Below are 13,861 nucleotides of genomic sequence, written 5' to 3' on the forward strand. Positions count from 1 at the left end.
TAGAGCCACAGCTGACAACTTCTTAGTTCTGTGGATCACATAAAGAAGATTGATTCCAACTCCAACAATCAATAACTAAGAAAACTGATGAGAAACTGTCTTTAGAATTTGTTATAGATGTTTCAGGGAAGAGTATCTGTTCCCACACAGAAGTTTGGTTGAGTTATAACCAGGATTAAAATCAATCTAAAGTTACAAGGGAAGAAATTTAAAGTACATTGAAAAGGTAAGATAATTTAAAAGTGGGAGAATTTAAAAACCAGAGTAATTCTGTAATCCAAGGCACCAGATCCAGTGGTGATTTCCCCAGGAGTCAGGCAGAGCAGAGCTCTCCCCAAACTGGCAAATCCTTTTCCTTCCTGAAGAAATGCCCACCCTTCTCCCTGATTCCCCCAGCCAGGGCTCAGGACCTGTGCCCAGGATGAAGAGTTGACACTCTTGGAAAGATCATTCCCAAGCTCTGTTAAAGCCCCAGCTCCTGTGACAGAATGAGCTCTGCAGTCCCAGTTCCAGCCAGGATTCCAGCCCGCTCCCACACCAGAGCTGGGAGCCAGCCCCGGGCTCTGGGTGGCACCTCCTGCCCTGCTGCATGACAGGACCTGCCATGGGTCAGAATTTGGGTTCCAGTGTGGGAATGCTCAATTTGCCCATGTCAGAACACAGTTACTCCAAGGAACACTGATTTGTGGGACAGGAAGCTCACAGCTGGAGTTCAGCTCCACTGCAGCTGCATCGATGTCACCAGTCAGCCTCACCTTAACACTGAGCTTGCAAACTGCTGATTTCCAAGGAAAGGCACCCCCTGGGACCTTTGGAACCACAGGACAAACACGGGAGGGCTGAGGGGGGAGCCCAAAGGCAGCATCAAAAGTAAACCTCGGTGCAGGGTGGCTGAATTACTTTTGATAACGAGCTGTGGTTGTTAATTTGAGCCCGGATGGGTTCAAACCCAAGGAACTGCAGGGGAACCAACGCTGGGGATGGAAACGGAGCCAGGGCAGAGCCTCCCTGGCAGCACTTACCCAGTCCCTTTTCACCTCCAGGGGGAAGCAGGGATGCAAAGCAAGGCACGGTTACAAGCCAGCTGGGCACTGCCAGGGCAGCCCACTGAAAGCCTTCCTGCAGGGCAGCAGGCACAGCCCCCAGCAGGCAGCCTTAACTGTGGTCAGAAGTACTTCAGTAAAGGCACCAGAGAGGAGTTACCCTGCTGGGCTTGAGTGGGTTAAAATCAAGTCCAAAAGCACCAGATAACAAGACTTGGATGGTCTCAAAGTCTCTATTTAAAAGAAGTGCAGCGCTCCTCAGACTCACGTATTTTGGGGGGAAATCTCATTTCCCTGCAAAGCTTTCTTTAGAAATTACTTCAGTGCTCTTTATAATTGCATATTTTGGGAAAAATGTTATTTCCCTGCAAATCTCTATTTAAAAATTATTTCAGTGCTCCCTAGAATCATGTGTTTGAGGAAAAATGTTATTTTCCCTGCAGTAACAGGGATAAATATGTGCAGAGCTTCCCAGAATCCCATATTTTGAGGAAAAATATTATTTTCCCTGCAGTAACAGGGATAAATGTGTGCAGAGCTCCCCAGAATCCCACATTTTGAGGAAAAATGTTATTTTCCCTGCAGTAACAGGGATAAATGTGTGCAGAGCTCCCCAGAATCCCACATTTTGAGGAAAAATGTTATTTTCCCTGCAATAACAGGGATAAATGTGTGCAGAGCTTCCCAGAATCACATATTCTGAGGAAAAATGTTATTTTCCCTGCAATAACAGTGATAAATATGTGCAGAGCTCCCAAGAATCCCATATTTTGAGGAAAAATGTTATTTTCCCTGCAATAACAGGGATAAATGTCTGCAGAGCTTCCCAGAATCACGTATTTTGAGGAAAAATGTTATTGTCACTGCAAATCTCTATTTAAAAATGTGTGAAATGCTTCTTAAAATCGCATCTTTTGGGGGAAATTGGTTTTTTCCCAGCAAGTCTGCTTAACAGTGATCACTCTTGCCCACAGAATGACCTGCAAGCCCAGGCCACCCCCCATTTCCCAGGAAAACAAGGCATCCCAGCATTGCCCAGCTGTCTCCTCTCCCCTTTCCCAGCTGCCTGCCCAACACCATTTCCTGCTGCAGCTTTACAACCTGTTGTATCCCTGCTCAGAGTCCTCAGCAGTGACACCGAGCCAGGATTCACTTTGGATTTTCCAGAAGCAAATTCTAATGTCACAAATACCCAATCAGTAAAAAGCCAAACCAACCCCAAAAAGCTTCAATTTCTCAGAACAGGTTTTTAAAAAATATGAATCCTTACAATTTAGGGGCGCCTACAAAGTGTATTTTTTCCCAAATCCACTGTTACTAAACTGAGCTAAATGTAAAAGCTCTTAAAATCAATTTTGTTGGGCAGAACACTATTTCTGGGGGAATACACCTCCTCCAGTGAACAGTATTTAAGAATTCCCCCAGGAATTTTCATTCTGCATGTTAAGAACACACTAATGATTAACTAATATTAATATCCACTTAATCCCTGCAGCCATTAACCACAGAATTATCACTTAGAGAGACAAAAGCAACCACTGCTTCAGAGTCTGACACAACACACTGACCACATCCTTGAAAAACAGGGAATTACTCTGTATCAACACACCTGCAACCACACATTCAGGATTTGAAGTTTCCTTTCCTGCCATAGAAAATTGAAATCACACACAGCAGAAGCTGAAGGAATTTTCTCAAGGAATATCCCAATCCCTGCTTACCATGACGATGTCTCCAGGCTGGATGGTGATCTCATCGTGGCTTCTGGATTCAAAAGGATACAGAGCTCTATAATACACTATTTTTACATCCTCCTGAGCAGAAATGGTTAAAGGAGCTTTCTCTGAGCAAAGGAAACAAACACACAGATACAGAGAGAAGAAATCAAACCACCTTATTTTTAAACACTTGGAAAACGGGGTGAAAGTGGAGACAAGAATCAGCAAACCTGGCAGGGTCTGCAGGAAGTACCTTATCCCCCTTTCACACAAGGGGAAAGATAAAAATTAATTTTTTAAATACAATTTTATTGTTTTCTCCTCTAAACAACAGGGAAGATCACAGAATCCCAGACTGGTTTGGGTGGGAAGGGACCTCAAAGCCCATCCAGGGCCACCCCTGCCATGGCAGGGACACCTCCCACTGTCCCAGGCTGCTCCAAGCCCCAATGTCCAGCCTGGCCTTGGACACTGCAGGAACTGGGAGTCCACAGCCTCTCTGTGCAGGATTTAGTCATAAAAGTGATGCAATCCTTTGGACAAATATTTAAACCAGTATCACATTCCCAAACAGTTCTTGTGTGTATCCAAGACACTCAAGAGGGAAGCAGGATTCCCAATACAGGCAAAACCCAGGATACAATGCACAGAAAAAGCTCTCAGCTGAAAGTGACTGTGTGGAGAGCAGAGAAAGGGGGATTAAATTTTAGATTTCAGGTCATTTGTCCAGTGAACAAAGGAAGGCAGGAAAGGAAAAGGGTGACTAAACAACATATTGTTCCTACTCTGAAAAATCCCAAGGCTTATATCCCACACCAAAATAAAAACTACAGAAACAGTTTTTGACATCTTGCACCCAGCCCCTTCCAGCTGAGATTCCCTCTTCCCTTGTCCTGCAGTCTCAGAACTGTGCTTTCCCCTCTGCCTTTTGGGAAGAACAGCGATGAAAGAACCATTTTTGGAGTCTAGAGCTCAATCCATGCATTATTTACTCTAATAAGACTCACAATCCAACCTTGCCCACCACTTTGTTCTGTGTTAAATGGGAAAAGAATGACAACTGAGCTGTCCCAGAGCATTCCCTGCTGTTGGACCCTACCTGCGTTGGACCACGGAGCCTGGCCGGGTTTGTTGGGCTCCTGGTGGGGCTGGAAGAGTTTACTCAGCTTCTCCTGCATTTCCTGCTTCCCCTTATCCTCACTTTCCTTCTTCTTGGGTAGTTCTTCCCTTTTTTGCTTGTCATCTTCCTGGATTTTTTTTTGCCACTGAGGTTCTTCCTCCGGCTGTCCCCGCTCCAGCCGTGGTTTGTCCCGGTCCTGGATCCGCCTGGTGGAAGATTGGGGGGGTCAATTCAAAAGAGCCACTCAAACCAAAGCCTACCAAAGCTTTTGGGTGATCTCCAGTACAAAGTGTCTTCTTTAGGGCTTTTCCATGCCCTAACTTTATTTTGGTGAGTTACCAAGCACTCCCCAGCATCTCCTCACACAGTGGTTCCCAGGAATCACAGACTCATTGAATGGCTTGGGTTGGAAGGGACCTTAAAATCATCTCATTCCAACCCAAGGTAAGACTCCAAACAGCCAACTCAGAAAGGAAAAAGCAGGAATCAGAACATGTGGCCGTCCTTATCCTGATGTTGAAGGGCAAGGAGGAGAAGTATTTGCAAGTTTTACACAGCACTCCAGAGAACTGTTGGGAATATTTCCCATTTCCAACCGCCAGGGTTAACAAGTCCTTCCCCTCCACCAGAGGAAATGAATAAATATTCTCTGCTAGAAACAATTTGCCCCAGTAAAGATAACTCTGAAGATCTAAAGGACATCCGGTGTGTTCCAGTTTGTTTCATGGGCCTGTTCCACCCCTGGAATTTCTTCAGAGTTAGGGACAAATGCCTGAGAAGCAGCTGCTCCTCACACACTTGGTGTGCTACAAAGAACAGACTCTGTCCAAGGACAGAGTGAATTCCTGACCAAAACAGTGTGAGGGAAAAAAAACTGATTCATGGAATGCCAGGATCCCTGAGGCTGGAAAAGCCCTCCCAGCCCAGCCAGGCCCAGCTGTGCCCAATGCCCACCTTGTCCCCAGCCCAGAGCACTGAGTGCCACCTCCAGCCCTTCCTGGGACACCTCCAGGCATGGGCACTCCAAACCTCCCTGGGCAGCCCCTGCCAAGGCCTGAGCTCCCTTTCCATGGGGAAATTCCTGCTGCTGTCCAACCAACCCACTTCCCAAGCATTAGAGGGTGGCACTAGAGGACACAAACCTCATCTGCATCCCTGGAAGTTTTGGGCAGACAGGAATATTTTCCGAGAGGTGCCAGGGGAGGTGTTACATTTAGGGCTCCATTAGAGCAGTTTGTTACCTCTGAGCTTCTTTTTGCTTTTCCAGCTCCACTGTCTTCCTTTCCTGTTCCTTCTGTTTCAACCTCTCAGCTTCCAAGCTCTTCTGCTTCTGGAGCTGCTGCTTGTTATGGATTTCTCTCAGCTCCTGGATTAAAAAAAGGAAAACAGGTGTAAGCATCCACTCTGTGAATCAGAACTAACGGCCCCAAAGGGTTCCCTGTGAGGGAACAACACCTGGGAATTGCTGGGGATCTCTGTCCAAACTCACACTCCTGCCAAATGCAGATATTTCAAGTTCATTTCCAGGGTCTATGAGCCACCTACTGTTTTCCTATTTTTATCCATTTAACTGAGACATTAAAGGGTTAAGAAACCAGAAAACATTTAAATGTGACTCTAAAAAATGGACAGAGCTTATTCTGAACAGTCACTTCTGTTTTATTTTGTTTGTTGGTTTGTGGATTTAATTTATTAAATTCCATACACAAATCTGCCCTCTGAGCTCTCACAACAGCAACTCTTAATCAGTTTCATTTGCCAATTAATGCTGATTTACTAAAGAACCTTCAGGTTTGGTTTATACACAGGAGACTGAAATCCTTAAGGAATGTCTTTGGGATGAATCATGGTATTCATTCATATACAAGTCTGGCTTTTCTTAATTAACTGGAAGGACACTGCCTGAAAAAATTAGAATATAAATAATAATAATAAAACCAGAGTATTTTCCTCAAGATTTGTTCTCTGCATTTACACCTATTAACACAAAACCAACTTTCATCTGGAATTTATTTGCATAACCTGGAATTTTGCATCTGAACTCCTCAGTATTACAGGGGAAAAAAAGAAAACTCCCTATGACCACTGAGGATTTTCCCTGAAAATAGTTCACTTCAAAAAACTGATATCTTTTAATGAAAATATGGTACATGTGAAATTGAAACAGTTAATCTCGGAAGTATTTGGATAGTTTTTCAGAAATTCACAATCTACAAACCACAGGAGGTTTTCATGTAAAACTCCTCCTGCACTGACCCAAATGAGAAAATTGCATAAGAGACAAAAAAATAAATGTAGGTGATTCAGGGATGAAATTTTCAAAAGGGAAGCTGATCCTTGTGGCTCAGTTTTCAGGTCTCAGTTTTATTTCATTAATGCTCCCCAGTTTTAAAGTCAATGAAAACTGAGCTCAGCATCATTAAAGAGAGAATCAGTTCTCAGGGAAGTTGGAATTGTTGCAGGATCCCCACTAGGAATTAAAACCCTGCTAAGGCCATGAATCCCACTGAAATGCAGGGAAAATCCCAATTTGGGCAATACTTGTTTTATGATCGCCCTGAGTGTGATGAGCAGGGGGAACCACAGTCCCCACGTCCTCTCCATGACCTCCTGAACCCTTACTTGTACCAAAAACATGGACAAGTGCAAGGGACAAACTCCAAGAGCATTGGCAGTGCTGGGACTGACATCCTTCAGATGAGACAATCCCAGACTGGTTGGGTTGGAAGGGATTTTAGGGATTATCCAGTGCCAGCCCTGCCATGGCAGGGACACCTCCCACTGTGCCAGGCTGCTCCAAGCCCCAATGTCCAGCCTGGCCTTGGGCACTGCCAGGGATCCAAGGGCAGCTCCTAAGGGATCTCACCACTAAATACAGGATATTCACCACTTCCATGGCCAAATGGAAAACGGGAATGCTGCAGCTGAGCCATGCCCCCATGTCTGCCTGGAGCAAGGAGATTCCACTGTGAGTACCTGGAGCAGGAGCAGTAAATGCTGCTGCCAACCCTGGGACAAACAATTAAATTATTTTCTTTGCTTGTTGTGTCATTTCATCCACCTGCTTAGCTATGTCAGGATCTCAGGGAACACTTTAGTAATTATTTAAGTTTTCCACAGACATTTTAGCCCTATTCCCTCCCAGCCAAGCTGATGTGCTGGGTCAATGTTCTGTGAAGGGATTTTTCTGTGACAGAACTGCATGTTAAGAAAATCAAACCTAGTTTATAGTGCTGGCACTGGATGGAGCATCTTTGGAGACGAAAAAATCCCACATATATCCCTCTTTGGGTCAGCCAGGAGGAAACAAAGAAGTGCTGGGCATCTCATGCAACAGAGGTGCTCCACTGCTTTGCCAGGTGGGAGGATGGGGAGGAAGAGCCAGCATCTCCCAGAGTTCTACTGGAAACCAGTTGAACTTCAGTAACACTTCAACAGCCAAAACATTTCTAGCTGGATGTTCAGCACAGCCCTATACTCATCCTGTACAGACACAGCTCCCAGCTGTACACGTCCCACTACTGTGCTGGAATTCCAAGGACACACCAAGGCTTTGCTCGTTCCTGGGGTGCAGGACAAGGAATGCCTTACCTTAGAAGCTGAGAAATTGTTACCTTGGCATTTAACTCCAAACAGACCAACAAGGAGAATTCTGAGATGTTCCAACAGCCACATTCATCATATTGAATAGGAATTAAAGCATTGCACAGAGCAGAGCAATATTCACTCTTTACAGACAAGTAATTTGCTACAAAAACCTTCATGGTAGAAATGGGAGTTGTTTAGGCCCAGATTGTGCCTTTTTGACAGAAAGACAACAGCACTTGGGATATTCAGGGATTACAATACAAAGTTTCCATCAGATCTTCTCCCCTTGAGCCAAGAATTTGATCCCAGAGGAAAAGACCCTGTGGTTCCATGCTCCCAGAAGCTTTTCCAGAGCAACCCTCTCCTGCCCCATTCCCGAGCTCCCAAAGCCTCTGCTTTGGCCTTGGCAGACAAGTCCTCCCTTCACCCCATCCTGGGGAGATGGGACAAAGGAAGGATGTTGCCACCTCTATCCTACTCGGAATCACAGATTACAGTCATGTGTAAGGATACTTCCCCCATCCAAATGTTTGCTTTTTAAAAATTCTGAAAATCATTACCAAAACAGGCAATTTACTTAAACTCCTGAAGTTCCAGATAAGCAAAAGATAAAAATCACTCATTAGTATCTTGCCCAAGATGCCATTCAAGGCACACTCCTCATGCAGGCATAAGGATTAGATAAAAATCTAATGCTAAACTCTTCTCTTTGGTTTTGTTTTGGTGCTGGCACCCTTAGGAAACACTGACTCAGTGAAACACTGCACACTCATCTGCTTAGGGAAAGTGAAGCACATAACTGGAGGAGGCTCCTCACTCAGAGAGAGCTGGGTCCTGCCTGAGCAGGGCATGGAGACCTTTGGGAAGGAGTGTAAGTGCTGGATGCAGCCCAGGAGGAGCGCCAGGCACTGCAGCATTGCCTCTTCCACTGCCACTGACTGGAAGAAAGAAATGCTCAGATGTAAACAGGCATTGGGAGCAGGACTGCCCCGTTCACACGGATCACACAGGCACTGACAGCGACGGACACACGGACAACAGCGGGACACCTTCAGCCCTCCTGGGGGGTCTCTGCTTTTCCCAGGCACTGGGAAAAAATTCTCAGCAAAACTATTTCAGAAACATGAACTCATTCCTGAGGTGCTCTTGGGCAGGAACAGCAGCAAGAAATTCTGGATTCTTCCACGTTATAGGAAGTGGGCATTTGGTCCTTGGAGACAGGAGTCACATCGAGCCTTAAGCTTGGAGGGTCAGTTTAGATCCAGGGATCTTGGGCAGGAATTGTTCCCTGGGAGGGTGGGCAGGCCCTGGCACAGGGTGCCCAGAGCAGCTGGGGCTGCCCCTGGATCCCTGGCAGTGCCCAAGGCCAGGCTGGACATTGGGGCTTGGAGCAGCCTGGGACAGTGGGAGGTGTCCCTGCCATGGCAGGGGTTGGCACTGGATGGGCTTTGAGGTCCCTCCATCCCAGACCATTCCATAATTCAATGATCCTAAAATAAACAAGTGACCAGTTCCATTTTATTGACAGCTGTATCAATGTTATTAGATCTCTAGGCTGAGATTTTTAAAGAGTACTGGAAGTTTCACTCCTTCAATCATAATTCAAGACATGAAGTGGCCAAACTTTCAACCTTGTAACAAACTCAGTCACCTTACAGCCAAATACAGCCAAACCCACAAGACTGTTACCTCATAAAATGCCCCAAATCTCATTTCAAAGGATACATAAGCAGCCAAACAAGCACCAATGATCTCCCTGAAACCAAGTGGTTCTACCTAAAGATATCCAATACTACAATTCAAATGACCTGATTTGAAATATTAATAACATGTTGTAAGCCTGAAAGCTGCTGGAAATGCACCATATTCTATGACTCATCAGAAGGAATTTAAATCAGTTGTTTTGGAGAGATGACAAAAAGATCCAGCAGAAAAAAAAATCTCATTTATCTCCCTAACCATTAAGACACACAGCGAAGATGATGTAATTTAACACTTGTAAAAAAGTATTCACTTACTGCAGAACATACAAACATGGAGGCAAATCCAGAGCATCCTGTAAACTGCTTGGTGTTAACAAGTTGCCTGGTAAACTAAAATTACCTTGATTAAACCCAGAGTTTATAAGTTATTTGCTTTATAGAAAAATGTATTTTAAAAGGAAAGATTTCCATCTTCCCCATCTTGACCTATTGTCCCTTAATTTACAAGAAGCCTTTAGCATATTTAGAGCTCAGATGTGGTGGAATTGTTGATAGACAATTTGAAAAATTTCACATTTCCTTGTGAGCATAGTCCAGCTGCCTGATAATCACACAAATGGCAGCACAGGAACTGCTGTTTGTACACACCCAGGAACTGAGAACTCAACTAAAAGTTCTTCTGCTATTTGGAGAAATTATTAATTTAGCATTACCTTCAAGTCAATTTCTACCTATTTCCAATGTCAGTCACTTTTCCAGTGGTGGTTCCTAAAAGTTGTCACAGATTTTTGATTTTTAGGTAATTGTATGTGAGAATTATGGAAGTTCCTAAACAACCTGGTTTGGAGTGATATGGTCACCTAAGAGAGAGAGGTGATCTGTGCTTGGAGAAGTTCCACTTCACACAAATCCCAGTAAATGCAGGATTCCAGGAAAGCCTTCACCAGCCTTGTGCATAAAATCTCAAGTGCTGGGCACTGCCCAGGCTCCCCAGGGAATGGGCACGGCCCCGAGGCTGCCAGAGCTCCAGGAGCGTTTGGACAGCGCTGCCAGGGATGCCCAGGCTGGGATTGCTGGGGGGTCTGGGCAGGGCCAGGAGTGGGACTGGGTGATCCTGGGGGTCCCTTCCAGCTCAGGATATTTGATGATTCCATGAAGAACAACAGCCAAGAAATCCCCGCTGCACTCAGCAGCTTCTAAGGGGTTTCTCTACCCCTTCCAAGCTGAGCCCACAAAAAGGTCCATGTGTCTTCTTAGGGATTTAATCCAGTAATAAAATCCTCCAGGCCCCCCAGAATATGCCTTGCACATCTCGAGAAACTACAGAAGGGAGAACTCTCTGAATTCAGCTCCCACTGCTCAGTTTCCATGGTACAACAGGGGCTGGAGCGTGTCCAGGGCAGGGAAGGGAGCTGGGAAGGGGCTGGAGCCCCAGGAGCGGCTGAGGGAGCTGGGAAAGGGGCTCAGGCTGGAGCAAAGGAGGCTCAGGGGGGACCTTGTGGCTCTGCACAAGTCCCTGACAGGAGGGGGCAGCCGGGGGGGTCGGGCTCTGCTGCCAGGGAACAGGGACAGGAGGAGAGGGAACGGCCTCAGGCTGGGCCAGGGCAGGCTCAGGGTGGACAGCAGCAGGAATTTCCCCATGGAAAGGGAGCTCAGGCCTTGGCAGGGGCTGCCCAGGGAGGTTTGGAGTCACTGGCTCTGGAGGTGTCCCAGAGGAGTCTGGATGTGGCCCGTAGGGACAGGGTTTGGGGTGATGCTGGGGTGGGACTGGATGATCCCTTCCCACCCTGACAATTCTGGGATTTTGTGACTGCCCCTCCTGAACTCAGCCCTTCCCAGAAAGACAAGGAAGCTGCAGCAAGGCAGAAATCCCCACATACAGAACCAGATCTGCTCCTCCCATCAGATGAGCTCCACAATCTCCTCAAGCCAGAGGAGACTCTCTGCTCTTCCCAAAGAGGTGTCTCCACAACTCGTTATCAATCGACTGAAACCAATTTTTGTTTTAAACTGCAAAACCATTTACCTCTAGCCAAGGCATTCTTGGATTCCTGGCACATGCTGATAAATCTGTGCTTAATGGGCAACTTCAATTTTTAATTAACATCAGCTTGTTATCCGTGAACTTCAACCCTTCAATATTTAAAAGATTGAATTTTGGGTGACTGGTTGATTGGTTTTGGGGATTTTTTTTGCTACTGTCAGAATACCAAGAAAATTCACCCCTTGTGCCCATTTATACTGTTTAGGTAATTTATGATCAAACCAAATACTGGCACTAACTTTAGAATTAATATCCTTTGGTCCAATTTATCACTTTCAAAGGACTCCATTAAAAAAAATAATACCCAAAAAGCACAACATGTTAAGATGTATCCAAAAATCATACATCAAGAAAAATTAAGCAAGGTTTAAACCTCAAGGATTAATTAAGCAAAGATTAAACCATTCTATTTTGTTTTAAATATAAATTGTGCCCATTTTGTTTGTTCTGTGTCTGACTCTGCAGAGATTCTCCCCTTCCATCCTCCCTGTCTCAGACTGGGAGAGCCATCTTCAAATTTACCTTAGAACAGGGCCACACTTTTAATTTTTTCCTATAATTATTAATAACTCTAGTTTAAACAAGCAATTTGTTGCTTAAATTCAACCCCACCTTCCACCCTAAATTGTTTGATTTAATCCCAGTTGATCAACTTACAAAACAACTCCATTAATGTCACTACCACAGTGATTTTCCTGCTGAATACTTGCAGCACAATTTGTGACACCTTGCAGGAAATTGAGTATTTCCGGTCAGCTTGCAGGAAAACCCACCAGTGGAATTGGCAGATAAAGTGCTTGAACATTGGAATATTTTATGAAAAAATGAATGCCATTAAAAGTTTATAACTACAGACTGATTTCCAACTTCTCTCTGCAGAACCCTGACATGTCTGGTGCAAAAATACACGAAAAAAATCACAGTTTTAACAAAGACTGAGCAATAAAGCAGGAAACCACAAACAGCTACACACAGGGACAAGAAGGAGCACACGGACAGCACACAAAAATTCAGTGTGGCAGCAGAAAATCAAGTCTCTTTTATTCAAGATTTCAATTTGAAGTCCTGATTCCAGCAGATTTGCTGACCTTGTCCTGCACTTCTTGGATGCAAAAGCACAGAAACTGGTAATTTCATTTTTGCAATCATAAATCCGGAATCAGGGCTCAAATTTCCTCCTAAAGAGATTCTGCAGATTAAATTGATTCAACCCTGAGTTTGAAAGCCGAGCAGCATTTTCTTAAAAACAAAATAAAAATTAAATAAAATCCCCAACAGACAGATTTGAGAATGCTCCCAGAATCATTAATGCATCCTTCATCATTTCTTTTTTTTTTTCCACAATCAGGTTAGAAAATAATCAACTGAACATTCAGAAAGGCTTAACGAGTCCTGGGTTACCTTCAGCTGATTATTGAAAATATCAATTTCCTGCAGTTTAGATCTGGTTTCTTTCTCCACCTCATCCAGCTGGTCCCGGAGCTGCTGCCGTGCCAGTTCCTTGGCTTCCAAGGCTCTTTTGATGGTGAGAAGGGAATCCCCTGGTTTTGAACACATTATCAAGTCAGTATTTCCTTCCATGGAACAGTTCAGGTCATAGAAAGCAACATTTTCCCATCTGCATCTTGCAACACCCAAAGAGCAGTTCCAGGGGACACTGCAGAGAGGGAACGTGGCCTGACCCAACTGAGGCATTCCCAAATCTACTCACTGTGCAAACTGTTCTGCTGGACTTGCTTGAGCTGATCATTCAGCAGCTGCTTCTCTGGAATCAACCTGCCCAGCATCTGCTGAGACTCCTGAACCCAGGGCACAGGCAGGGAAAACAAGAACAGAAACAGGCAAAAAGGTGAGTGAGGGACAACTTCAGCCATGAGACCTCTCATTTTCATTTCTTCTTTACTTTTCTCTCACTGAATGATGTGTTACTGCTTATTTCCCTCCTGATGTATTATTGCTCTTATCCAAGCACTGTTTGTGTGATAACCCCACAGATCCCAGACATTCTCTGCCAGTCCAAAAGAGGGGATGTATCAAATTGAACTGATTCTCATTGAAAATTGAACTTGGCTTGGAATTACCCAAAACTGAAGGCGGAAAGACAAGGACAAATGTGAGGAAATGTTCAAACAAGCACTTACTAAATGTTTAATTCTGATTTTAATAAATGAAACACAGAATCCCAGGATCCCTGAGGCTGGAAAAGCCCTCCCAGCCCAGCCAGGCCCAGCTGTGCCCCATGCCCACCTTGTCCCCAGCCCAGAGCACTGAGTGCCACCTCCAGCCCTTCCTGGGACACCTCCAGGGATGGGCACTCCAAACCTCCCTGGGCAGCCCCTGCCAAGGCCTGAGCTCCCTTTCCATGGGGAAATTCCTGCTGCTGTCCACCCTGAGCCTGCCCTGGCCCAGCCTGAGGCCGTTCCCTCTCCTCCTGTCCCTGTTCCCTGGCAGCAGAGTCCGACCCCCCGCGGCTGCACCCTCCACTAATAGTTAATTAATAATATTAATAACACTGTTAATGATTAGTAACTTAGATCAGGAATAGAAAGACAAGTATTTACAGGATAATAAAGACTTGCCCTTTAAAGGAATATATTCTGGCCAAAAGCCATGAAACACAAGCCCTGAGGGATGAGAATCCTTGA

The 13,861-nt window shown here is 45.2% G+C and overlaps 1 protein-coding gene across 6 annotated transcripts in view; it reads right to left on the minus strand.

The window, feature by feature from the left end:
- ITSN1 (intersectin 1) overlaps positions 1-13,861 on the minus strand; it is a 103,385-nt gene that overhangs the window by 39,520 nt on the left and 50,004 nt on the right. For 4 of the 6 annotated variants that reach the window (XM_082278841.1, XM_082278838.1, XM_082278837.1 and 1 more), the window contains 6 exons: positions 12,928-13,015; positions 12,618-12,757; positions 8,327-8,407; positions 5,123-5,247; positions 3,861-4,087; positions 2,765-2,886 (listed from right to left, as the gene is read on the minus strand). In XM_082278841.1, the coding sequence (XP_082134967.1) occupies positions 2,765-2,886; positions 3,861-4,087; positions 5,123-5,247; positions 8,327-8,407; positions 12,618-12,757; positions 12,928-13,015 (783 nt within the window). The remainder of the gene's footprint in view (positions 1-2,764; positions 2,887-3,860; positions 4,088-5,122; positions 5,248-8,326; positions 8,408-12,617; positions 12,758-12,927; positions 13,016-13,861) is intronic. The other 2 variants (XM_082278840.1, XM_082278839.1) reach the window with 1 other exon arrangement.

Source organism: Coloeus monedula (assembly GCF_965178545.1).
Source record: "Coloeus monedula genome assembly, chromosome: 3".
NCBI classification, from domain to species: Eukaryota; Metazoa; Chordata; class Aves; order Passeriformes; family Corvidae; genus Coloeus; species Coloeus monedula.